General features: G+C 43.5%; 1 protein-coding gene across 4 annotated transcripts in view; it reads right to left on the bottom strand.

Annotated features, from left to right (window-relative positions):
- The window catches only part of Akap6 (A-kinase anchoring protein 6), a 432,548-nt gene that overhangs the window by 311,998 nt on the left and 92,739 nt on the right, over nucleotides 1-27,811 (bottom strand). For all 4 annotated transcript variants that reach the window (XM_021201844.2, XM_029540880.1, XM_029540881.1 and 1 more), the window contains exon 2: nucleotides 24,934-25,297. In XM_021201844.2, coding sequence (XP_021057503.1) covers nucleotides 24,934-25,263 — 330 coding nt within the window. In that variant the 5' untranslated portion in view covers nucleotides 25,264-25,297. The remainder of the gene's footprint in view (nucleotides 1-24,933; nucleotides 25,298-27,811) is intronic.

Here is a 27,811-nt window from a genome sequence, read left to right as displayed (position 1 = left end):
TTCTCACCAGGGGGGCTCTCTGAAGTCAGTGACCTTCCGCACAAACCCATTTGCTATCAGCAGACAGAAGAGCAACAGGGCCATCTGTTTGGGGTTTGCTTGCATACATTTTAAAAGCGAGCTTGGGACAGGTTGCAAGTGCTCCACAACTTGAGAATAGAGCGGTAAATCGGAGCAGATCAAAGAAGACAGAAGGGACAAAGACCATAAGGCTTTACTGTACCCCCTCCTCGGTCAACATCACCAAGGAAAAACAGCTTGAAGTGAGCTAGTTTTGCTTAAGAGAGAGAGAAATGATGGAGAAGGCAGGCGAACTAACTTTCTAATTAATTTATCAAGGGGGCGTTTCAGGGTTTGGGAACAAGCTATGCTTGATGGCTATTGGGTAAAAGCACAGACTATATCTCAGTGCAGCCTTCCCTCCAAACCATCAAACTATATAATGAATGGACGAATGTTCTAGAAAACACCCTGTTTTTAAATGAATAGAAGAAAACAACTGAACACAAAGGAAGCACTGATATTGGGAAAATAACTAGCCATTCCAATTGTATAACTATGCAGATTTTCAAACTCCCTCTCTTGCGTGTGTGTGTGTGTGTGTGTGTGTGTGTGTGTGTGTGTGGTTGTGCCACACACCTATGTGAAAGCCAGAGGAAACCCTGTGGGGCTTTGCTCTCTCCTTCTCCCACATCAGGCTTGGCAGTCACTGCCTTTGCTCACTGAGCCATCAAACCAACTCTATGTGTTTCTAAAACTGTATTTAAAAAAAGATAAATCTGAAATAAAGAGCAATTTATCGAATTAAATGCCCCAATTTTTTTCATCTTTTTTACTTTTTACAAAAATTGATATTCCACTGTGACATATTTTCACCTTGGTCTGGTGGAGCAAAGCAGTCTGTTATCTCATTTCCTACTTGCTTTATAGTTGAAAACATTAGCAGGTTTAAGACCAAGTACTGCCATGCATGCAAAGCCTTCCACTGCAGGAGTCATAGAAGAAGCTGTTCTCCATCTAGAAACCTCAGAAGCCTTTGGCTTCCTGCAAAAACCAGGCATTCTCACTTTGATTTCAGCACAGGATTCACTGGAGGGGTTCTGACAGCTCCAGGGTTAGGAGCTCAGCTACAATTTAGGAGATGATATGGATGCTAAATAAATGAATAAATAAGATTGGGAGATCAATTTCTAGCAGCTAGTGGACCTGTAAAATAATTCATAGAGAGTAAAGGTGCAAAGAACAGATGTCTGTGTCATGCTCAGTCACATGTGGGACATCTGTATCATAGATCAACTTCCCTCAAGGCTCAGGGATCACTGTGGAAGTGATGTAGAAAAGGACCAGTGGTCAAGGAAGACTTCAGTGAAATCATGTCTTCTGTACATGCCCAGACTATTGCACTCGTGAACTCACAGTAGCAATGACTGCCTGCATGAGACCTACACAAGATCAAGCCAGTCAGCATTCTAGCACAGAGTTGAGAGGGACTCATAGTCCCCATCTGAGTGAATACACTGTTGACATGGCCACAGCCATGTCAAAGAGCCCCAGAGGACCCTTGGAAGTGGCAAAGCCTTCCCTGGGGAAGGCTCAGCCAGATAGCGGAACACTCCTCTGGTCTCAGTGTGGGTGTTGATAATATATACAGAAAATGCCCACCTGTAGCTGCCCACTCCCATGATTATGACCTTACGACTGCTCTACTGCAGACACTGTTCCTACCAAGATTAGCCAAACTTGCCTCCTTGTTCAGCCATGTGCAATTGCCCTGCCTCTCTATTTAATGCCTGCTTCCCTTATATAAATAACCATGATGAGCCCCATGATGCTGTAGCTTCTACAGCAGAGAGCACAGACCACCGCGTCCCAGGTTTTCTGTGCCTAAGCGTCTGCGTGTTTGTGATTTCTTCATCCTTTGCCCCTCCAGTTAAGTCAGTCCCTGGAGAGGTACAGAGTGTGGTCCTCACCTCTAGCTGAGGTACTGTTGACCGATGAGGGCTCCTGTGGGTAAGAGGCTCAGTTTTCTTTAAGGCTTTGGCACCTGGTTGGTTAAACACACATCAGTGGGAGGCCCCACACCCATGGGCAGCACAAATTAGACCAAGGTTATTAAAAAAAACAAAAAACAAAAAACAAAAAACAAAAAACAAAAAACAAAAAAAAACACAAGCACAAGCTGGAGTTGGGGAGAGGAGTGAGGACAGATCTGTTCAGAGGGAGGTAGAGGGAGGGGTAGGAAATGAGAATATCAAATACATTATGTGTGTGTGTCTGTGTGTCTGTGTGTGTGTGTGTGTGTGTGTGTGTGTGAAATTCTCACAGAACTAATAGAAAATAGTTTTAAAGTTGAACATTCCAATGAAAGGGGGAACATGAAGGCTAGCAGTTACAGCCTCTCAGGAAGGGATACTGGAACCTTTCAGACAGAGCCCGGAGGGCCTGGACATCTGGCTGGTTTTATAGGCTACTCTCCGATCTCCTGCGTAACTTAAGACTGCCTATTTCCTATTTTTAAAGGGAACTAAAATTCAGAGGTAAACTAAAAAACAGAGTGTCTCAGAGCATCACCAAACCGTGCTCCTAAGGAAGGTGGCACGGCGTGGCTGCCATCTGTAAGGAGCAGATTCGATTTTGTCGTTTGGCCCAGAGAGTCGGCATGGACAGTTCTAGGATTCCTGCAGCCATTTCAAGTGACTGGTAAGCATTGTGAGGTGCGACTTCCACGTGCCTCGATAGCCTTCATTAAGTATTCATTTCAAGATAGACTAAGTAAATGTCAGTTACCCAATACCAGCCTAACTTTCACGTTCAAGACAGTAAAATCGTCTCCTGACTGTACCCTTCAAAGTGGGGGTGAGGGTGGGAGGGGGGACCCTAAAGGAGACCCTGAGTAGACGGTAAGAAGTCGGGGTATTGGATTCCACCACCTGCTAGGAATGAGCCCCACTAGTTCTTTTCATGTCTCTGGAGTCTTGTGTTGTGTATTGAAAGAACAGAATAATTGGATGGTCTGCCACCCCATTCTCTCCATTCTAACACCAAAACCAAAGTCACCTCACTTCTCTCAGTGTCCTTGGAGAGTTCTGCCTTCCTAGTATCATGCCTATGCCTACAATCACAATGTTTCTGTAGTCACAGGCTCTGCCCCATAAGGAAGTCCCCTGGGCTAATCTTACCCCATCTCCACAACCATAATCTTCTTTCTTTTGTGTTAAACTAGATAACAACAAATTCATGGTTCCCACCCCTGTTCTTACAACTATCATACAAATTAATATAAATACCATACATGGCCTTGGTGCTTTTATTTTTAAAGTATTAGTATGTTTATATTACTTGTATCTCTTTTTTTGTTTGTTTGTTTGTTTTTTCAAGACAGGGTTTCTCTGTGTAGCCCTGGCTGTCCTGGAACTCACTTTGTAGACCAGGCTGGCCTCGAACTCAGAAATCCGCCTGCCTCTGCCTCTGAGTGCTGGGATTAAAGGCGTGCGCCACCACCACCCGACTTACTTGTATCTCTTAATTACCCAGTAAGGGACAGTCATTTGATACAGTTGCTAAAGGGTAGCTTGGAAATATGAACCAAAATTGGACAATTTAATCCAATTTTCAACATTTAGAAAAGTATACGAAGGCAAATATGCAAAAAAGAGTCAAATTGTTTTTATAACAGGGAAAATAGAAGCCATCTACATATTTATCTGTAGATAAGTGAATTAATGACCATCCAAGCAGTAGAACGAAATGGAGCACTTACAGGAAGAGCAAAGGACCCTGTATGATACAGCAGAACTAGGCCAGAACTTATCCTTGTCTGGGAGCAAAGGTATGGAGAGACGTGAAGTTAGCCTGCTCTACACAGCGAGGCTCTTCCCCTGGGCAGAAACGGTTCTCTGGGCTTTCCGGTCCAGACCGACATGCTCTACCCTTAAACTGTGTATGAGCATGTAACTGACTGACTTTTTTGTTAATTAAGTTCACTTTAATTAATTTAAATAATTGCATGTGACCACAGGCTACCCTACTGGACAGGATGGTGAGATAGACATAGATATTTCATGTGTTACTTTATAAACAGAAAAGTATGTAAAAAAAAAAAAAAAACAACACAAACACCATGAACAACGAAAGGCAATCGGCCACATCTAGAGGAGAGCCAGAAGATACAGAAGGGATTTAGTCAACAGAAACTTCACCAGAGACGCTGCTGCTGTGCGGGGAGCAGGGTGTGGCGTATGCATGTGTGGTTTCCATACTGTGCATGACTGTGCTCCTTGGAAAGTTTCCTAGATACCAGACCACACGCCCACAAAGAAACAGGAGCATGCCAAGAAAGCAACGTCTTCTGTTGCAGCTCCCCAGCCGATGAAGAAGAGGGGAGGATCATGGGAGGGAGCAGAAAGTAGAAGCTGGAACCCTGAAAGCAGGGTCATCTTTTTTCCTGAAAGGGTAATAAATTATTCAGCTTCCAGAATGGATTTGTGTGAATTAGGAAGCTTGTGTTTTCTACTTACCCGCTTTGAGTATATCGAAATGGATGAAGCAACAGCATACCGTATTTTCTCATGTAGCAGCCAGCCTAAAAGATAGTCTTGAGAATCATGCTAACAGTTAATGTCATTTTTGACCTATACAAAGCGTGGGGTGGGGGCTGGGTTGTCTGTTGCAGTGTTTCCCAAGCTTGATCTGTCTGCAGATACGAAGCCTTTCTCTGTCAAATGAGGTTTTCATTGCCAGATTGTTAGACAGCTGAGAAAAAAGATAATGATCAAGCTCTCTCCTTTTTTTTCATTTGTGGTTTTCTCAGCTTGGGCTATTAGTAATGAAACATAGTAATACTTCATTAGAGATTCCGGAATCAAAAAAGCTTCCTGGTGTTGGGCGCATAGCTCAGTAAATACAGCGCTTGTCTGGCATGAACAAGGCTCCAAATTCAATCCCCAGTGTCTAGGGTAAAATTTAAGAAAGGGGCGGGACAGGTATAGAGGGGTGAGGGAAGGAAGGAAAAGAAAGAGGAAAGAGGAAAAAGAAGGGGAAAATAAGCTGGAGAGATGGCTCAGTCAGTAAAACATTTGCCTTAGAAGCAGGAGGTCTTGAGTTCGATCCTCAGATCCTACGGAAAATCACGGGTGTGGCGGTGCATGCTAGTGATCCCAGGACTGAGGAGGCTGTACCAAGTGAAGCCAATGGAAGGCCTTGTCTAAACATGTGCAGCAACTGAGAAAGGACACCTGAGATTAACCTCCCACAAGCCCATGCAGGCGTGCGCACATACACATGCATTCACACCTTCCCCAAACACACATCAAAAAGGTTTATCAGCCCAGTTGACTACACTGGCCCAAATTGTATCATTCCATTTTTTTTTCTTATGTGAGTGTGTGTGTGTGTGTGTGTGTGTGTGTGTGTGAGAGAGAGAGAGAGAGAGAGAGAGAGAGAGAGAGAGAGAGAGAGAGAGATCATGTACATGAGAAGTTACATGAGCACAACCAGGGTCCAGGGAAGGATATCTAGTGTTCTGTTCTATGATGTTCTGCCTTATCCCCTTGAGGCAGGGTCTCCCAATGGACCTGGAGTTAGGCTGGGCCAGCAAGCCCTAATGTCCCCCGGCCCCCATATAGACTGCTGAGATTACAGGCACACATGCAGGAGCATAGCTAGCTTTTTACACGGGTTCTGGCAATCTGAACTTAGGTCCTCAATACTTGTACAGCTAAGCTCTCTTACCTGCTGAGCGATCTCCCTACCTCAAACTATATCATTCCTACTAAAATAAAACAAAGACAAGAAAGCCATAAAGGAATTTCTCAATGTCACCTTTTAGAGGGAAAACAAGACTTTCATAGAGAGATAAGGAAAGAGGAAACATTTGGTATCAGTGCACTTTGTTATATAGAAATGATGTTTTAGGTGCTAACATTAAAAACTGCATTATCATTAATGCTGAGGAAGACTTAGAGACAACCAGTGCTGTGTACCGGGATCTCGGTGTGAACACACACTGATGCAGGAACACAGTGTTCTGTGGGTTTTGTTTTATCTTGATGGGAAATCAGGTTTATTTTTATCATATTCTATTGACCACAATTTCAAACAATAGCCTGCTTCTTTTAAGCATGGCTAAGGATAATTTTTGTTGTGTTTTGGTATCTATCAGTAAATTATATATGAGTCTAACTATGATTGGTAGCATATATAGTTGCCACTAATCTAGTACACATAGCCATGTATTCACTTATTAACTACAGTCACAGGAGTGGCAGCGGTGTTTTGGCTGGGAAACTGTCACGATTATATTTACTAGTATGTATGTGATCTTTGAGAAATTTCAGAGTTTTACACGATGGTCCTTCTCAGTTTTAACAACAGCCTTCCAAGTAAGGTATTTACAACTAAGGAAATTAAGACTCACTCACAGAAGTTATACTGTTTGGTGTCTAATTCCTAGTAAGTAATAGAGACCAGACCAGAAGAACCAGGCCTGTGTCAGCACATGCAGGCAGTTCCACTCAGCCTTGCTCTTGGTCACCCGACACTCGGGATGTCAGGAGACCAGAAGTCACTGGCTGATGAATCCCCATTGTGAGCTGCTGAAATTGACCAGTGAGTTTCATTCTCCCAGGGTGCTTTTGAAATCTCTGAGGCGGCTTGCACTAAATGAGCCATCATCTAGGAAGCAGGCTGGAACATCCCAGCATACACTGAACACTCGACAAGGCAACTACGAGCTCTCAGAGTACCCTCCATTGCCATGGTAGTCACAGCCCTCATGGGCTGGGGGCATGGCTCAAAAGGTAATATGCTTGCCTAGCAGTGGCAGCCTCCTGTGCTCCATCCACAGCTTTGCATACATTGGAGGTAGCAGGGCCTGTGTATAATCCTAACACTTGGTAGAGGCAGTAGGATTAGAAGTTCAGGGTCATCCAAAGCTAAGTAATAAATTCAAAGCCAGCTGGGGATGCATTGAGACCTTGTCCTAAAGACCCAAACCAAACCAAACAAAAAAAAGAAAAAGATAAAAGAAAAAGAAAGAAAGAGACACCGTGGTGTTTAGGTAAAGGTTCTTTCAGAAGCTGCTGAGCTGTTTCCTTCCAGCTCCATTTTCTAAGCCAGAGTTCTGTTTTCCACCAAAGGGATGGGCAGTAAGATAGCTCACCTGGTAGAGGCTCTTGCCACCAAGTATGGCAGGCTGAGTTCCAGCCCTGTCATCCACATGCTACAAGAAGAGGACCTACTCCCACACATGGCCCTCTGACATCCGTACACACATGCACATAAAATAAATGAACAAGTAAAAGCCCTGGTGTCGGTTCTCAATGTGAATGCAAGCCAATGCGTGACTAGCCTTCATTCACGGTTAATCCTCTGTCTTCTATGTAGAGAAAGCGAGTCTTGTAGAGGGCAGTGTTAATTAAGCATTTTGTTTCTCAGGGGGTGGGGGTGGGGGTGGGGGGCCTCTCTTGTCAGCCTGGCTGGCCTCACACTCCCTCCTGCCCAGTCTCCAGGGTACAAACTTCTTCTTGCAAGGTGAGGCTCTCTGGTAATCTCATTTTGCAGCTAGGAATGAAGGCTTTCGCAAGCCCCTGATGCTCAAACAGAAGAAATAGAACAGAAAGGCCCCCATGTCTATATACTACAAAGCAAAGCACAGTGCAATCAGCTGAGTATTCTCTCCGCCCCTCTAGTTCTTCCCATTTCGAAATCAGGGACTTGAAAAAGTAGTCCCTGAAGTCCCCTGCAAACAGGGTTAAGAGACTCAGGAAGCTGGGAGGTGCACACCTTTCATCTTAGCAGAGGCGGATCTCTGTGAGTTTGAAGCCAGCCTGGTCCACAGAGCAAGTTCCAGGACAGCCAGGGTTACACAAAGAAACTGTCTTGGGGTGGGGGTGGGAGAAAGTCTCTTGATATAGAATACAAAATATTATGAGTATGTATACGAAATGGTTTATAGTTTCCATCACACTATCAAAAATATCACTAATATGAAAAAGATTGATCCAGACGAGGATTAGAAAGACTAACTTCCTGTGGCTAAACATAGGTCAGGGCCCTAGGGTAGAACTGAACATTATTATTTGGCTAAATGGATATAGTGTTAAAATGGCTCCTAACAACTTATTATTATACCTATAGATCACAAAGAAGTTTCTCCTTGCAGTAGATAGAACACAGATCCTCAACTGGTCAACATGCTGAGAACAAGACGCTGGCGTGCTAAGCCCTAAATGACACACACACACACACACACACACACACACACACACACACCAGCCAGGGCTGAGGGATCTTTGTAAGAGCCGTGATTGTAGACCACATAGAGGAACCGGTGTTTTCCAGATATAGCAGGGCAATTGTATACATGAACTCACAGCATAAACCCCACCAAAGCTCCAGCCACACCAAACCCTGGCAGATACCAACACTGGCAGAAGAAGCAATTGGCATTCATGAGCTCCTAGGAGGGGGTCCATTTCTTTAATAATAATTTAATAATTTAAAATGAAAGGAACTGTAGATACAATTCAATAATTGTAAATCCACCACATGCTATGCCAGGCCCCACTCTCGAGACTAGCTGGGCAACACAAACTGGGCTTAAAAAGAAAAAGCTCAAAGTTAGGTGGAAAGAGATTGGAAGGTGGGAAGGGGATGAATATATTTAAAATATAGTGCATCAAATTCTCAAATAATTAATAAAAATGTTTTTAAAACAACCTGCTTACTAGTCCTAGCTCTGCCACCTTCGCACTGTGTGATTTTAGGGAAGTCTCTAATCCTCTCTGCGCCTCAGTTCTCTCATCAGAGAACTAGGTATTATTATACAGATTTTTTTAAAAAATTCATAACTGAAAAGCACTTTGTGGCAATCAAAGTCAACAAGGTCAATAGCTGGTTACACCATTACTTGAATGACAAAAAAATGTGAGGAACCCTGAGAGCAAGGTCCTCAAACAGACATAGAAAGAAGAGAACGAACCAAGGTTACAAAAATCTCCAGAATGGATGTCTGCTCAGGATGGGCTTGGCTGTCTCCACAGACACCCTCCTAGAGAGCACCAAGCACTTTCCTCAGGCTATGAACAGCCGTGCTGAGGCCAAAGAGATGGTGGCTATGCCACAACATCAAGTCAGTGGCAAAGGTTGGACTCCAGATTTTGGTTCCAGTCCAGGCATCTAGAAGAAGAGGATGAGGAGGACGAGGAGGGAAAAGGAGATTGGAAAGAAGAAAGAAAAAAAGAAGGAAAAGAGAAGGAGAAGGAATAAGAGTAAATTGATAATAATAATGGGGGAGGAGAGGAGAAGGAGAATGAGAAGGAAGAGGAGGTGGAGAAGAAAGAAAAGGGAGGAGGAAGAGGAGGAGGAAGAACCAGCTCATAGTACTGCTGTTAGCTAGCCACTTGACTTCAGCCGATCTGTAGACGTTTTTCTCCTTTGAAAGATGATCCTTGGTCCTGGACTTCATTAATCAAACTGACAGTGCACTTGCATTTCTCTCCTGCTTCTCCTCAGAGCTCTCTGTTCTTGCACGGTGGGCAAGTTAAGTGTCTCGTGGTACCTGCTGTGACCTTTGAAGCCGCTGTGCGGATGCTGGGAAAGGGTATGCGTTAGCATCCTCTCACAGTGCCTTGGTCTACAGAGAATGGATATGCGAACGTTAGGCTGCTGACTGGCTTAGGGCAGAGTTAGAGTCAGAAATTCACTTCCTTTCCAACAGCATGGTCTCAGTTCATGAACTGAACTAATAGGGACTTTTAGAGAACTTTAAGACTTAACTGGGCCTAATCTTTGGGTTACATTAACTGGGATCTAGGTCTGGGGACATAGCCCTGGGGTAGAATACTTACCTAGCATGTTTGAGGCCCTGGGTTTGAATCCTAGGACTACAAAAATGCTATTTAATCGAAACTACAAACAACAAGAAGAAACTCTGGAGTCTGTTGTCTATGATGGAATTTAACTTAAAAAGCAACACTACATTATTTTAAAAATTTCAAATTTTGATCCAAGTTCAAACCATCAAAATTCAGTTTACATTGGCCAACTCCTAACTCCTAAATTTCTGTGAATGATTTGCTAATTTAATAGTGCTTGTGAACATATTTTATTATTTCTCTGAAATATGATTTAGAAGTTATGGTTTCCATGGTATGCTAATGTCATTTATAGGAAGAGAAGAAGGAAATTTTGTTTTGTTTTGTTTTTGTTTTTTTCGAGACAGGGTTTAAATGTGTAGCCCTGGCTGTCCTGGAACTCACTCTACAGACCAGGCTGGCCTTGAACTCAGAAATCTGCCTGCCTCTGCCTCCCAAGTGCTGGGATTAAAGGTGTGTGCCACCACTGCCTGGCTTAAGAAGGAAAATTTTAAGATGATCATATGGGAACTCAGTCATTTAGAGTACAAAAAAAAAAAAAGCATTTGCAATTTCATACAAAGAAATAAGAGTACATACTTGACCCTAAAAAGCTTTAAGGGTTGCATGGGAAGGTTAGAAAACAGTGTAGGAAAAAGCAAGTAAGGACACCAGGTCGTCAGACACAGGCAGAGGCCATGAACAGTTTAGACAGGCAGGGAGGATTTCCGGGAGCTGCCACCTCTGTGTGACTGCCCGGTTAGAGATGGATGTGAGGCATGTCTCCATGCCTGCACGATCCATTCTGCCATGTCTGCTTGCTGTCATTATGTAAGGAAAAGAATATGAACCTCTTAAACATGCTTCTGTTTGAAGGAGGAGTCCTTTAGGCCATCTCTGGCTGATCTATAACAATGTTAAGAAAACGACCTATGAAATAAAAGAATTTAGGGTGGATGAAGAAGACTAAAATGCAACACACTGGCTTTTTGAAATAAAGGCAGAAGCCATAAAATTCTGCTACATAAACACACAGGAAATGCAGTCTTTGTAAATTTTTATGTTCTGAACTTTAATAAATTTATGTCCTAGCAACCTGAAAGACATCCGTGGACTTGCATTTTAGAAGATGTATTAAATTTCAGGAAAGCCACACTAAATGGTTATGAAATATTTATTCCTATTTATGGTCTTGTGACAGACAAAAATATACAGCTGCCCAGAGAACTGTAGGAAAAGCTAAACCAATGCCTTTGAAACCAGCCCCATCCCTACCACCACAGAAAATGACAAAGCAGATGTCCACCAGCTTTCAGACGAAGCTCTGCTGGGTGTGTGAGTATAGAAACCTTGCATTTGTCTGTACAAAGCAGGGCAAAGGGAATCCCAGCTTCAATGTCTCACCATATTTTCGTATCTTCTGAGGTAAACTATTCTCAATGATAACAAAATGATTTACCTCTAAATACTCGCAATTTTAAAATGGCAAACAGAGCTTTTATGGTCAGTACTTCTTCTCCGAGTCATTTCCCTTAAGTGCAAAGTGTTCCAGGACTGGGTCTAGAAGAAACTGAAGGAATACTAACACTCACAAGTCCAAGAGTGAGAATAACTCAGGTCAGGAAGTCCTCTACGCCATCACGAGGATATGAGTATCGGTTTGGTTTCCATCAAGAAAATAATCAGAGGAAATGATCTGAAAGCTGATTATTTTCCCCAATCCTATTTCAAAGACGTAAGTATCAAGGGAAGAATATAGCTACAGCGAGGAAGGAGATCCCCCGAAGACACGGTAGGTAGTACTCTGTTCATGACCTTGCAACAGCAGACGACTCAGGAGAATGTAGGGGAACTCCCACAGAGTCTTACCTGCTTGGCCTGCAAGATGGTTTCATGAGTAGGCATTTCATCTGCCACAGAAAGGATGTGTAGCATAAAGACCGTGGTAGTTCTACAGGGAGAGGGGAAACTCTTTGGAGGCGTGGGTTTCTGAAGGCCCCTGGCTTCTCAGAGGTACCAAACAGAAAAGTTAGAAGGAGCACCAGGCCAGCTGAGTGTAGACTTTGAAGACATTTCAGAGAGTGTATCCATGCATCTCGACTTTACGTGAGAGGAACAGTGGAAGCTGGGGGAGGTAAGATCGGTAGTTAAAATATTTCTTAAAACAATGCTTCACTTGGAGTTGCTTTGAGGAAGACGCACAGACAGTGCAGAAAGGACACCATCTTCACAGGTGTTTGAAGAACTAGAGACCGTGAAAAGCTGTCTTTTTATTGAGCCACTGAGGCCTGGCTCTCATCCTTTTGGAGATGGATTCCTTCAGCAGGGGCAGTAGCCATTCCCTCTGTAGCAGTAAAGGGTTGCAAGGAGGCCATTGGTAACGCCAGCATTTGATGATCACTGCACGAGCTTCGACAGAAATTCCATTTGCTGAATCAAAGGGGAAATGGTAAACAGCTCCAGGTTTCTCCTCGGGAACAAAGGCTGCTGGGGATGCAGGCCCAGCCGCTGGGGATGCAGGCCCATTTCTTCTCCTCGGGAGTAGAGTATAACGCCTTTCATGCTGTATTTCATGCATCCCCCTTTCCATTCAATGATGTATTTGGCAAACATTTCTTATTCAAATAATGATAAATCGCAGAAGCAGTGTATACCAGACTCTGCTGATAACAGCCTTGTGCACACAAGAGGATTCAAATCTATTTCTACATAAAAAGAAAAATTCCTCAGCCCCTAACAGCAAGATACTGGTGGGGGCGGCAGAAGCACGTTGCCTCCAACTCCCTGCTCAGCCCAGGTTGTTATTCCATGTGATGGGCTTTATGTTTTGTTTTCCTTTCTACCCTTTCCGCCCAAGTCCAGCCCTTAACAGCCTTGTAAGCAGCTCATATCTCTTTCCTGTGCGAATCACCCTGTGCACACCTGTAAACTCATGCTAAGAATGAGCGTTTGGGTTTTTTTTTTAATTTTTAGTCTACACTTTCCCTTTGTAGATACTTTTGTGGCGGTTCTATCAAGCCCACACTTCATTGAGACTGTTTAGTTTTCATGGTCTTCCCAATGCGATGCCTCAAGCCCAAGCTCAGTCACGTAGCATCCTCTTTACAGTGTAGAAAACACTCCTCCTTCAGATGTGGCGTTCTTTGTTCAGACCATCTCCATCTCTTGAACGAAATGGCTCCATAAGACTCTGTATGTGGTACACGTCACAACTTCATAGCTTCGAGAATGAACTGTTCATATGTAATGTGTATGGCTACAGGTAAGCTGCCTCTTGTAAGGACCCATGTTTAAGATGATTTCCACACCAATAAATGAGAGAGAAATGCAAGCTTTCTCCTTTTTCTTTTATATAATATAAATAATATAGGATTGTATATTCTAACCAAAACAGGGTAATGTCTGCATGTTTCTGACATTTCTACTTTCGTTTCTCCTGACTTTATGGGGTGTCCTAGTGAAAGATACTACCACTGTGATGAAAGAGCATGACCAAAAACAAGTTGGAAAGGAAAGTTTATTTGACTTACATTTTCACATCATTGTCCATCATTAAAGAACTCAGGATAGAAAATCAAACAGAGCTGGAACCTGGAGGCAGGAGCTGATGCAGAGACCATGGAGGGACGCTGCTCACTGGCTTATTCCTCATGGCTTGCTCAGCTTGCGTTCTTATAGCAACCAGGTCCACCAGCCCAAGGATGGCACCACCCACAATAGAAAGGGGCCTCCTCCATCAATCATGGAACTCAAAAGTTTCATTTCAGTGTTGTCTGTCTCTTGTTAATCACGACTGACTCTTCCGCTCCAGGTAACCAGATATAACAGATTCTTAACTTAAATGGCCCAGTAGAGTCTTTGCTTTCCCCTGAAACTTCAAGAGTCAGACCTCTATCGTCTGCACTGGTCTCAGAATTCTTCTCTTCCAAGCTCCCACAGAACAGTCCACTGAACTCTCAACACTCAATGGCTTTTCTACTCCAAAGTCCCAAAGGTCCTTCCACAGTCTTCCTAAATACATGGTCATATCTGTCACAGCAATACCCACTCCTGGTATGAACTTCTGTCCTAGTTAGAGTTATTACCACTGTGATAAAACACCACCACAACCAAAACCAAGTTGGAAAGAAAGGGAGTTTATTTGGCTTGTACTTCCATGTCATAGTCCACCACCAAAGGAAGTCGAGACAGAAACTCAAACAGAGCAAGAACCTGGAGGTAGGAGCTGATTCAAAGGCCATGGAAGGGTACTATTTACTGGCTTGCTCTTCATGGTTTGCTCAGCCTACTTTCTTATAGAACCCAGAACTGCCAGCCCAGGGATGGATCGCACCCCTGATAGGATAGGCCCTCCCCATCAATCATTATTTAAGAAAAATATCCAAAATCTGTGACTTATAGAAGCTTCTCAATTGAGGTTCCCTTCTTTCAGACGACTATAGTTTGTGTCAAGTTGACATAAGACTAGTTAGGTCACAAAAAAAAAAAAAAAAAAAAACTGAAAGAAATTAATAGATGAGTCATATGGGAGCCATTTCTCCTTGAAACAGTGACTTTAAATCCACAGCAGTGTTGCTTGGGAAAGAGAGAAAGCACCAAAAAGCAAGAGATACAGACTGTCTCCTCAAACATTTCCTAATATCATCAGCTCTGGGTGTGTATTGGAGCCACACACCTCTATGCAGATGGGTGACTAACAACCAAGTTCTGAGGCAGCTGATCGGAAGCATATCCAGGATAATAATTTTTAAAGCGTCCTGAAATATTCTGCTATACAGCCAAAGGCAAGAACCAAAGACTGTCATGTGCTGTCCCTGGAAGCCAATGGGACTGTTAGTGTTTCTCATTAAATGTTCTCATCTCCAGTTTCAGCCACCTCGAGTGAGGGATCAGGAAATTACAGGCTAGCAGAATTTTAGTGTAATTCAACCAGATGCCTTCTTCCTTTAGGATATGAACGAGTAAAGAGCATAGGATGGTCAGAGTGGTGGCAGATGGTGAGCTGAGCAGAGGGCAGCGGGTTCCTTCTTGACTCAAGGCAGCCATGAGACTCGTAATCATGGAGGCTCTAGGACTTCATGTACACCTCTACTTCAAGCTGGTCATCCTCTATCTATGTTTATCTATGTTCACCTTTTTAATTTGAAAACAGTGACACACACACACACACACACACACACACACACACACACACCAATCATATCCATTCATGTTAAGGGTTTAGCATGAGAGAACCAGGCTCACACAGTCACAGCTATTCTGTTTCTTAGACCTCAGCATGTGAGGGGTAGGAAGCCAATGCAGTAAGATAGAAGGAATGTTGAACTTCAGGCACACAAAGCATGGTAAGACTATTGAAGTGATCAAGGCACTTTTGAGATTTATTTTCCTCATCTGTAAGAGCAGGTTGATGTGAAGAATAAAGAAAATAACTTCTGACACATATTAGGAATTCAGTGGATACTACTGAACAAAAAGCTCTCCCGGCAAAGAAAGGGTTAATTTATATTCATTTCTAATGGCCACCTGTCTTAGTTATGGTTTCTATTGCTGTGAAAAGGCACCATAAGCCATGGCAACCCTTACAAACAAAGAAAAACATCTAAGTGGGGCTGGCTTACAGTTGCAGAGGTTTGCCTATCATCATAGTGAGAAGCATGGCGGCATCAGGCAGAATGGTGCTGGAGGAAAAGCTGAGAGTTTCTACATCAGGACCCCCAGGCAGCTGAAGTGACTATGAGCCACACTGGTCATATAAGACCTCAAAGTTCACACACACTGACACACTTCCTCCAACAAGGTCCCACCTGCTCCAGCAAGGCCACACTTCCTAATGATGCCACTCCCTATGGACCAAGCATTCAAACACACGAGTCTATGGGGGCCATTTCTATTCTAACCAGCATTTCCCTCTTTAGACCACATAAATAGATGGCTGTTGTTCCTCAATTATAATTAAGCCAACATTTGAAAGGAACGATCCCCAGAAACAGTTCCTAATTGAACCAATGCCAGTTTCAGGCTTTCCTCCTTGGTCTCAGTTTCAAACGTCTCTATGATAATATTTTTCCTTTAATGTGTTTTAATGATTTCTTTCAAGTATTGTAGCCTGTGATACTATTCGTTTTCAATACTCCTTTTGCTATTTAAAGGTACACAGCTCAACCATCTGGTAGGTTTCTGGAACCACCTGATCATTAACACTCTCATTCTGAGTCTAAATGCATCAGTCCATGTGGCTAAGGTTTATACACAAACATCTCCACAACAATGTGCATCAAACCCCAACAGGGTTGTTTTCCATGTTGCCTTGCCCAAGATTTTACTAATGATTTATGTATCTTTATTTTATATGTATGAAAGTTTTGCCTGAATGTGTATGCATGTGTACCATGTACATGCCTGGTTTCCCAGAAAGTTCCCAGAAGGACACTGGATCTTCCGGGATTGGGATGACAGACAGTTGTGAATTGCCATGTGGATGCTAGAAATGGAGCAGCAAGTTCTCTCAAGCATCTAGCCATCTCTCCAGCCCTGCCTTGCCCAAGTCTTTACGGAGAATTTTACATGTAGTTCGATTTAAAAAAAAAAAAAAGTGCTATGTCTGAGACTTAGTACATATTTCCAAATCGCACTGAAAATACTTTCACCAATCAGTTCATCCATGTCTTCCAGCATTGAAGTGAGGAGATAATTACTCAACTAGATGGAGTTTTCCACACAGCTGGGCCTTTTGAGCACCAACAGACCTCAACTCTGCCTTCTGCACGCTAGCGGTTGAACCCAGTGGTTTGTGTGTCCTAGGCCAGCAACTACCCTTGAGTTTCTGGTCCCTCTCTTTCCATTTTTTTTCCTTTAAAAATATAAATCACCTCGATGAGGCCTGCTAAGTTGTACAAAGTGTCCACAAACTTACTGTACAGCACAGGTTTATTGGTCAACAATATCACATGTTATCACATGACCTATATACTAGATATTGTGAAGACTTCCTACTGATTTGACGTAATGAAAACATAGTCCTGCCAGCGTGATGGTCTGTGACTGAAACCGAAGTACACGAGGGAGGTGGGACTCACAGTCATTCTCAGCCTGAGCCACATGAGACTCTATCTTCAAAAGAAAAATTAAAAAGGAAAGAAAGAAAAAAGGGATAAACAAACTTTTGGTCCCAGCAGCCATCTTCCAGTAATCTGCCAAAATGGCAAACACAAAAGAGGAGGGGTCCATGCTACATGTTCTCTTGACCTTTTAGGAAACAAGAACTTGACCCTTCAACCACATTAATCAAATACACAAGAAGGATGGTCTTGTAGGCATCAAGCGAATGGGCACCGTTCACAGAGGAATGCCCTAGAACTGTCATCTGGAAGAGTCTCCAACTCTCAGAAAGCTATTGACGTCATTGTAAAGAGGCAAGTTTGGGGCGAGATCTTTGCCAAAAGAATGAATGTACATACTGAGCACAGGGAGTACTTGAGGAACCAAGACAGCATCCTGCAAAGGGTGAAGGGAAGGGATCAGAAGACGAAGGAAGCAGAGAAAAAGCCACTGGGATTCACCTGAAGCAGCAGCCTGTGGTACCCAGAGAAACATTTAGTGGGAGCTAATGAAAAGGGGCCCGAGTGGCTGGAGCCTGTTTCCTACGAATTCACGGCTCGGTGTACAAGAAGCAGCGGGCACCTAGACTTTAGAATGCTTTGCTAAAATTAAAAATGAAGGAAACAATGAGATGAAAACAGAAGAGAAAGCACACTCCCAAATGATCACTGCTCCGGCGGACTTCAGCTTCATTTAGTCATCTACAAAGGACGTTTTCCACTGTTGGAGGCTGGGAAGCTCATGAGGAGACATCATCAGAATGCATACCTGGTGAGGACTTCCTGCTCTGGAGTAGGCATGTTCTCACTGTGTCCTTACATGGTAAAGGAAACCGTCCAGCCTCTAAGGTTAGCCATCTTACTCAGGAGGGTGGGGTCCTCTAGCACCACACTTCTTAAGGAATGCCACACATGAATTTGGGGGAGCTATATTTAGACCATATTACACATCAATCAAAAAAGAGATTCTAGGTGGGGAAATCTAAGATTGAGGGAAAAAAATTTAAAATTAGTCTTCATTTCTGCCAATCAATCCCTATTTTAAACTCCTGAGATGTGGGAAATACCCATGATGGTGGTGATTTAATGAACGTTTCACCTAAGTTTGAGCCCAGAATAAAGAACAATTGGCCATAATGCACAAAGCAATACCTGACTAAGTTTGTGTGCAGTACATCTTCTAAAATTTGAGTATATATCAAAGACATTGAGGAAAATTGAGAATGGTCTAAATCAGTGACTATTAAACCACTATAATACTGGCTCCAAAAAAAGACAAAAACGAACAGCATGACCAGGTATGTATTCACGAATACATCTCTAACCAAACTTTACAAAATATTTTATCTCTACAATTCTGTTCAACTGCATTGCTTCAGTCATCTGACTAAATCCATTTCACAACCTGCTAAAGAGACTGAGAATTTTGCTCAGGAAAGATAACGGTTAAAAAGACAAAAAGGGAAATGTGTATTTTTCCAGAAAAAAAAAAAATACTCTTCAATCTCATTTAGGATACGCCGTGTTTACTCAGAGATGGTAGGAACTGGGTGCTTCAGACTATGGTGTGAGCCACACAGATGCTAAGATCAGAATCCTCCAGCCCCCCAACTGTTGATGCTAGTCATTCTCAGAAGTGAGTACATCAAGAATTTGGAGCTCTGGATAGAAGCCCTCAGTAGAGTCAACCTTGGTCACCGCTCACCATCATCGGCAGTGGACCCTGGACTCCATAGCTGTCCTTTGGGCACACCACCATCATCTTGGTCAAAACTCACTTGTTATTCTTTCTATAACAGGAAGAAGAGAATGTTTCTCCCTCTGAACCTCTCACATCAGGGCCAAGTCTACCTCAGTCAGTCAGGAGGTCACTGGCACCATGCGCTCAGCCTTCTCTTTCCCCTAGTTATTACCCACAGCTCTGTTCCAGGGCTGGATCACTGTGGCACAACCCATCATTGCTCTTTCTTTTTGTGTCATATGGACCCAGCCTCTTGGACCCACGATGATCATGAATCCTCTCCTGGCAGCCCTTGTCTCTAGATTTCCACCGTCTTTTGATCATCAGGCACACATGATGTGCAAATTCCCAGCTGTGACGAGGACACAGCCTTTTCCCAACAGGCCCTCTAGTCCCCCATGTGAGTTAGTGGGTGTCTGGATTAACTCCCAGATGTCTCAGGCATCTGAGTCAGAAGGTCCTATAAACAGATTTTTATCCAATGTTCTATCTTAGACAATCAGGCCCATATCAAAGATTCAGGCACAAATCTTACATGGTGGGAGTTTAAAGTAGAACTTAAAGTTGGGAACTGATTTCAATGAAGTCACTTCCAGGCTTCTGTTTATTTACAGGCGACATTTCTTATGCTACGCCTTGCCTCATCTCAGCTGTTATGAATTCAGGGATGCAGGCAGCATTCTCCCTGAGAAGGGTGTCTGTTCAGCAACTAAACACATTCATGCAGCCGAGGTCTCAGCTAAGACTGCAGTGTTTTAAGGTTCTTGGCCAGCTCTTCTTGTGCAGCACAACTTCCAGACCTGGGTCTGAGGATACGCATGCAGATGAGTGTGTAACTGCGTCAGGTGCTTCTCACACCTCTTACCAAAGAACATCTGGAAAGTAGGAAATAGGAAGTAAAATAGGCAGACTGTGCGCTCAGTTGGAAAACAATGGAGAACGGATTTAGTATAAGTCACTTTTCCTGTGACTTTTTTTTTTTTTAATCTTAAGGTTAGGTTTTTTTGTTTTTTTTGTTTTTTGTTTTTTTTTTTTTTTTCTGCTTTCAGTAGCAATCACTTCCCTGTGAAAACTTTGTAATCATGATTAACTCAACCTGGAGGTTATAGTGAAATTTCCTCCCGGGAACTTGGAACTAAGGAAGATAGGAGAGTAGTGTGTTGGTATGAATAATAATGGCCCCCACAGGCTCATATATTTAAAGGCTTGGACATTAGGGAGTATTGATTGACAGGATAAGGAGGTACGGCCTTGCTGAAGGAGTGTGTCACTGGGGGCAGGCTTTGGGGTTTCAGCTCAGGGATTTGGCTACACAGTCTGACCAGCTCGACCCAGGGATGCTTCTGTGGGTGTCCAGTGTCCTAGCACTGGGATTGCAAGTGCACACCTCTGAGACAAGATTTACATGGCTTGTGGTAACTGAACTCAGGTCCTCCTGTTTTCACAGCAAGCACTTTACTGAGTGACCTCTTCAGCCCCTGAAAGTACATTTGCTGATCAAAATAACTGCCAATTAATGAACCAAACAAAAAAGGATTGCAAGGGTTTGGGCAAGCGTATCCCCCCATCTATGAAATATATAGAATCTCTGGGCGGGTTCCCAAGGCAACGTGTGTATCCAAGACTTCAGATACACTCACAGATTCTCCAACAGTGTGAGAACAATACCCCAAACATATTTGTGTCTTAATTCCTCCAATGTTTTTTTGTCTGAATTCAGTCTTCATGGAACAAGCATACTTCCCGTATGTTTTTAAAACAAGCCTGCCTGTGGGGAGAGGAAGCAATGGGTTTAACTATCTAGGCCTATGTATGAACTGATCCCACACTCAGTACCCTATTCTGTCCTGAGCAAGAAGGATGAGAGAGAATAGATATCTGAAACAAGAAGCAAACAAATGGTGTAACTGTATAAGATAAAAAAAAAAGTAAATTAGAATGACTAATGTCTATGAGACGGAGTTAGGTGTTTTAAGAGTAGGCATCAGGAATTGATCTAAAAATTTAATATATGACCACTGGTTAAAGCCACTGTGAGCATTTTCCAAAACCATTTTTTCAATGAAGTTTTTAAAAAGTGTACATTAACATATTTGTCAGGGAAGACAGTGTCGGAATGACTTAAAGCAAGCACTCTAAAGGCAGTGTGAGGTGCGTAGACAATTAGGTGTGTGTGTGTGTGTGTGTGTGTGTGTGTGTGTGTGTGTGTGTGTGTTCCCTTCATCAAAACCAGAATAAGCCTCACCTGCTGCTTCTTCCCGACCCCTGCCTGATCCCCTCCAGGCCTCTGAGTGGATGCTGGAACCTGGCTGTGCCTCTGGCTAACAGTGAGGATCTAGAGTCAGCTGTGCAATGCAGGGAAACAGAGTCTCTAGGCAAAAGGAACAAGGAAAGCTTCAGGACAAGCTCTAGCTTGACATTCTCTGGGGCTTTAACAATGAGGGTGAATGGGAGGAGCCACACTAGAGACTTAGGTAGTAAAGAGGCAAAGGAAGAGATCCAAAGCAAAAGGATGGCATACCCTGATAGGCATTTTTTTTTTAAAAAAAAATAGCTACTGAATGGGAAATAGGCTGCAAGAGTGGTGAAGATAAAAGATATTTTAAAAAGCAAGATTAGTCCCGGCATTAAGTACCCAGGCAGGCAAGGGCCTGGCTGGTTCAGTAATGTTAGACATCAGTGAACGAATTGAGGGCACATCTGGGGGATGGGTTTCCTGTTGATAGAAATGTATGTGTGCCGAGGCAAAGAGTGGTCCCTCTCCCATAACTGGGCCACAGTCTCATCTGGAAGCTGCTTTACAAGGCTGTCCTGCTAAATCTCTACTAATACCCTGTGCTACGTTCTTTATCATTTTGAATATATGTAGAATGCAAAAGGATGACATGGAGGACACGTGTACCACGACACCAGAGGAAGTGGCATGGAACAGGCAAGACTGAGCCTGAGATTAGAACCTCATCGTGGGACCTGCAGGAGTGGGGCTAACCCCCTCCCCCCCCCCCAGTTCCATACCTGCCTCAGAGCATCCAACTAGGCGACTCCCAACCAGCTTGTCCCAGTTAATCAGTGACCACCCAGCACCTGGAATACCTTGCCACGCTAACGAGGCATCTCAGTAGCCAAATCCTTGAGGCAATGAGTGGCCTTTCCCTCCCTGGATACTCTCATGCCCTTCCCCAGAAACTATACAACCTTTTGTTCACTTGAACAAAGTGTATTAATTCCAACCCGTCCTCATCTCCCCAATAATGACATATGAACAAGCTAGGCTGGTCTCAGAGAGCTGCTTCATACTCTCTTTCCTTCCCACCCCACTCCACTTCGACCACTCCTGGAGCAGTATCTGACTTATGCAGACTGTGGACCCCCAGTTTGCAGGCAGTACCTGCACACCCCGAGAAGGAAGGCTGAACCTGGTACCACAGTGACATATTCAAGAATTTAAATGTACCAAAACTTCACTGAATAAATAAATACTATATAATGGAGAAACTTACATAAGCATATCAGGATTCAAAACTAAGCCCTTTGTGCAGACCACAGTAGAGGCCACACACACTGGAGTCTGATGACTTTGGGCTCAGTGGAGAAGGGCTTCATTGTTACACACATTTGAGAACATCACAGAGAATTTAGCTAAGTAACTTGATGAAACAACAAACAGGACGGGCTGACAGAAGCCCTAGAGTAAAATGAAGGTAGACAATTCCAATTCATCACTGAACAGTCATTGCCTGGTATCACAGGACCACTGTCCTGACTTTACATCTCCTGCAACTCCTTTCTCAGTGGGGAAGATAACTCACACCTTGAAACAGAGCAATGACGGATACAAGAAGCCTTTGTAAAAGTACGAGGACAGCTACAATGAGAAAGCAGATCTCTCTAGAGATGATGCTTCAAACGCTAAATACAACTATACATTAATGGCACGAAAAAATTTACATTCCTATTCTGTGTTAAAATTTAAGTTTCCATATGTACATTATTGATCATTAGATAATTAAATAACTAAATTTATATAATTAATTCTTTTTTCCTAGTTTTTTGTTATTATTTTATTTTTTAAAGATTTATTTATTTTATGTATATGAGTACACTGTAGTTGCACAGATGGTTGGGAGCCTTCGTGTGGTTGTTGGGAATTGAATTTTAGGACCTCTGCTCGCTCCTGTCAACCCTGCTCACTCTGTCCCTGCTCACTTTGGCCCAAAGATTTGTTATTAATAAATAAGTACACTGTGGGTGTCTTCAGACAGCATCAGAAGAGGGTGTCAGATCTCATTACAGGTGGTTGTGAACCACCATGTGGGTGCTGGGATTTGAACTCATGACCTGCGGAAAAGCAGTCAGTGCTCTTACCCACTGAGCCATCTTGCTAGCCCTATTGATCCAATTAAATAAAGTTAATGACAAGTTAGTATTTTTAAGACCATTTGAATTTTTAACAGTGTTTTTAGCTGTGTCTCCTAATGGTGGGTGTGTCCACCCCCTCACTTCAAGCATTTAACTAACTTCCCGTGTACATGTGAAGGATTTGTGGGGTAAGAGCTGATTTGCCTTACAAGCTCAATCCTGTATCAACTTAGGGAAGCCACACACTAGATCAGCACTGGAGAGAGCGGTAAGAAGGAGTGTCCTCTAACTTCCAGTTTACTCTCACCCCAAGATGCCCAGGATAAATTATTTCTGGGTCCCAACTCCCTACTGCCATAGGAGGGCACTATTGGGGCTGTCATTCTGCTGTTGCAGCTATGGCTGCAACCAGCCATAGCTCCGCCATCATGCTGAGATCTTCCCAAGAGCAACTACTGGTGGCGTGGGGCTCTCTGGCTTACACCGATCCTCTTCTCACGTGCTCCCCTCTCTCCTGTTCTTACTCCTCCCCTCCTTCCGTCTCTCCTCTGTGTCTTCTTTCCCTCCGTGTCTCAAACATTAAGACCTAGTGTCCTAGTAAGGTTTTTGCCACTTTGACACAAGCTAGAGTTATCTGAAAAGAAGGGATCACATTTGAGAAAAATGTCTCATAAGATCAGGATATAGGCAAGCCTGCAGGACATTTTCTTAATTATGGACTGATGAGGACGGGCCCAGACCTTTGTGCATATTACCATCCCCAGAGATCCTGGGTGCTATAAGAAAGCAGGCTGAGCACACCATCTGGAGCAAGCCAGTGAGCTGCATTCCCCTCTGGCTTCTGCATCAGCTCTGCCTCCAGGCCCCTGCCTTGAGGTTTTGTCCTGACTTCCTTCAGTGATGGGCTGAGACTGACAGGTGTAAGCTGAGTAAACCGGTTCCTCTCTGGGTTGTTTGGTCACAGTGCTTTGTCACAACAGTGGGAATGGAACCAAGACATCTGGCAGATGATCTGTCACACTAATGTGAAAGGTTAAGCCAGATAATAGGCTATGCCAGATCCACTAGAAACAGGCTCTCTCTTGGCGGCTCACCATGCTCCATGGTGGCTATAGGCTGTAAGTCACTTCAGTGTTAAGATCTACAAATCTGTTTAGGCTTTTACTTTATGGCATTTAAGATGAACCAGCTTAGGTAAAATAATCTCCCTTAGGATCCTATCTAACTTGAAGTTTAGACAAGGACATGTTACAGCAGGGTCGAAGTCACAGTGTATATTTCTGGAGCCCTCATTTAATTGTATGCTCACCAGCACCCCCATTTCTCTGTGCTGTGACACTTTCAAAAGGTCTCCAGAAGCCACAGACATTTGAAAAACGTCTGACATTAGATCAGTGGTTATAAAAAGCTCCTTTCTTCTGCATAATGCATTGTCTTCAGATGAAAGACACTCTACAAGGAGAACATTGCCCTTCCCACCAGGGTAGAAACCACCATTTGCTTCAAAGGCAGACAGCCTCAGCTTCTGCAGAAGGTACTAGTCACATGACCTGCTCTCCATCACTCCCCGATGTCTCTTGTTAAGCCTTTCGGAAGCGTTTGTAAGACCCTTTCATTCTTTACAACTGATTTCTATGGCATGGAACAAAAAATACCCATCCTGTTTCTTGTATCCTCGTTCTATTCTCAAAGGCCAGTTTTACTCTAGATAATTGGCAATGTAGTAAAATTAGAAGAACAATGATCTGGTTATGGTCAAGAGTTTCCAAATGTTACTATAGTTCCACCTCAGACTCTTCCTCATTGACAGGTATAAAACTGAGACTGACTCAAGATACCAGAGGCAATTTTAGACTTCTTTCCAGAGAGCCTGCCTTACCTTTAGCTGAACTAGATGCACATCCACATGCTTGCTGTCTGCATCCTGCTGGACCGAGTAGGTTAGGTCACGGACCCTCTCTGAGGTCATCCGGAGCCAGGTCTCAATCTCAGGTAAGTGCAGGACAATCTTCCAGTCGGCTGCTGTGTGGAGTGGAGGTGGCTTTCCGTACTGCTGCTCAGCATCCACATCCTTCACGGCCTCTTCTCCCTCTCCTTCCTCCTGCTCCACCGTAGGTGTCATGTTGATGGCCATGGGTGAGGCATCAGTCGCCATGGGATCTGGGTCCTGGGACCTCAGTGGGGAAAGTGTCACACTCATGGTTAACATGGAGAAATCTAAGCCTTACTTCTTTCCAAAACAGCTGAAAGGCAAAAGGAAATAGGAAAGCAAAGTCAGACTAGATTGCCAAATAAAGCAAAGATACTTCGCAGAAGAAACGGGGTTTCTAAATAAAGCCAGGTTCTAAATTAAGAAACCACTGCTCATAACAAAAACAGAAAAAGGGGTTTTGATTTTATACATTGTAGCCGAAAGGCCCAGTATGTAACACAAGAGCATGATGATACTGTCTCTCCAAATATCCATTTTCCCACTTCCTTAGTAACAAATACGGAGATTTAATTGTGAATGTTCCTGTCCTGAATTTAGAACTAGAGTCCCCCATTTCCTTTGCAGCTAGCTGTGGCCCGGTAGCCAAGTTCCAGCCAATGAGAAGTGGAATAGCTATGCAGAAATTCTGAGAGCTGTTTCAAGGGACCGTTGAACTAGAATAAGCCACCTGCCGGTCCATCTGCTCTCCAGCGTTACTCCAGTCTCTACGGTGGACTCCATGGCTAGGGCTCTAGCTCCACATCAGGCCAGGAGATGCCCTGCGGTGCTCTTAGAGCTGAGTGTGGGTCATAAGACACCAAGGAGCCTCTCTGCCAGTACTGCTGACATGTGAAAGGGAAGAACAAATTTCTATTGTGTTGAAACAATGATTAAAGGGGCTTTCCTTATGTATGCATCCAAACGTCATTTTGACTAAAACCAACATATTCAATAAATGAAGTAAAAAAGGAGGGTGTTCCAATTATCAAACACACTGTGTTAGTATCCGATATTGTCTATTTTGAAGATTTGGATGGGTGACAGATATACATAGATGACAGACAGACAGGCAGACAGACAGAGATGATGGATATAAATAACGTGTAGCAATTCTAAAATGTTAGTTTCTTGAAAAAGAGATTATACCATAAAGCTCTAATTAATACTGATTAATTAATGTCACACCCAGGTTACATTAATAGAATACCCAGTTATGTTGAAAACTTCAGAGGCATTTGGAATTTTAAGAGTAATAAGCTGTTCTGATACATATTAGTAAAAGGGTTACCAGTAAAAAGGCGAGATTAACAACTGCATGCCATGGTGAACTAAGTTTACTTTTGAGAATAAAGGTTACTAACAATGATCCTGCTCTTCTGAAAGTGGTCTAGCATAAAATACCCTTTGGGCTCTTATGTTTTATAATAAATGGGTTTATTTCAGTCCTGGGAACAGCTTGTATTCCAGGCTAATGATTTTCTTTGTATTTTACAAGGTTGCGGTGGTGGTTTGGTTTGTCTGTCTGTTTAGTACGTTCAAGTTATACTCCCATTACTGAGAAGTAGCTGATCAAAGTTCAGAAAGTTAATGCGATTATCGAAAGCAGCTCACGCATTTTGTCAGATTCTTAATATTCACTTAGCAGCTGCCTTTGCTTCCGTTTTGCTCTAACAAAGGCCGTCACCAAAGCAGTCTGGGGCAGAAACTGCAGGAAAGACCTATGTCACCTCAGAGGTCATAGTCTATCATGACAGGAAGTCAGGGCAGGAACTCAGTCCAGGCACCTGGAGGCAGGAGCTGAAGCAGAGGTCATGGAAGAGCACTGCTTCCAGGCTTGCCTCACATCCACCTGCTTTCTTACACAACCCAGGATCACCAGCCTAGGGGTGGTACCACCCATAGGGCACTGAGCCCTCCCAACATTAATCATTAATCAAGAAAAAAACTACCACCAACCAAAGGGTATACACGGGTGGGTCCATGGCTCCAATGTGTATGTAGCAGAGGATTGCCTTATCTGGCATGAGTGGGAGGGGAGGCACTGGGTCCTCTGGAGGCTTAATGCCCCAGAGAAGGGAGAAGCTAGAGGTGGGAGTGGGTGGGTGGGTGGGGGAACACCCTCTTAGAGGCAAAAGGGAGGCAGAGAGGATGGGGGTTTGCAGAGGGGAGACTGGGAAGGGGGACAACATTTGACATGTAAATAAATAAAATAATCAATTTTTTAAAATAGAAAATATACAATCACATACGGCAGAAAGAAGAAAGAAAGAAAGAAGGAAAGAGAGAGAGAGAGAGAGAGAGAGAGAGAGAGAGAGAGAGAGACGTGCCCACAGAACAATCTGATGAAAGCGTTTTCTCAACTGAGGTTCTGTCTTCCCAGATGACTCTAACTTGTTTCAAGTTAACAAAATAAATAAATAAATAAATAAAATCAACCAATACTGTAACAAAAACAAAGTTATTCTTATTTAACAATATAGAAGGGGAAAAAAAAATCAAGAGAGCTCCTAGCATGACCAACCTGGAACTGTCCACAACTAATGAGCATGGGAAACAAGTAGATCTACAGAGCTGACAAAGTACTTGGGTCAGAGTGGGGTGGGTCAGAGTGGGGTGGGTAAGAGTGGGGAGGGTCAGAGTGGGGTGGGTCAGAGTGGGGAGGGTAAGAGTGGGGTGGGTCAGAGTGGGGTGGGTCAGAGTCATTTCTTAGGTACTGGGGTGGGTCAGAGTGAGGTGGGTCAGAGTGGGGTGGGTAAGAGTGGGGTGGGTCAGAGTGGGGTGGGTA

The sequence above is a fragment of the Mus pahari genome, chromosome 7 (assembly GCF_900095145.1).
Source record: "Mus pahari chromosome 7, PAHARI_EIJ_v1.1, whole genome shotgun sequence".
Classification (NCBI taxonomy): domain Eukaryota; kingdom Metazoa; phylum Chordata; class Mammalia; order Rodentia; family Muridae; genus Mus; species Mus pahari.
Note: the sequence above shows the minus strand (reverse complement) of the source record. Positions and strands in the feature narration are given on the sequence as shown.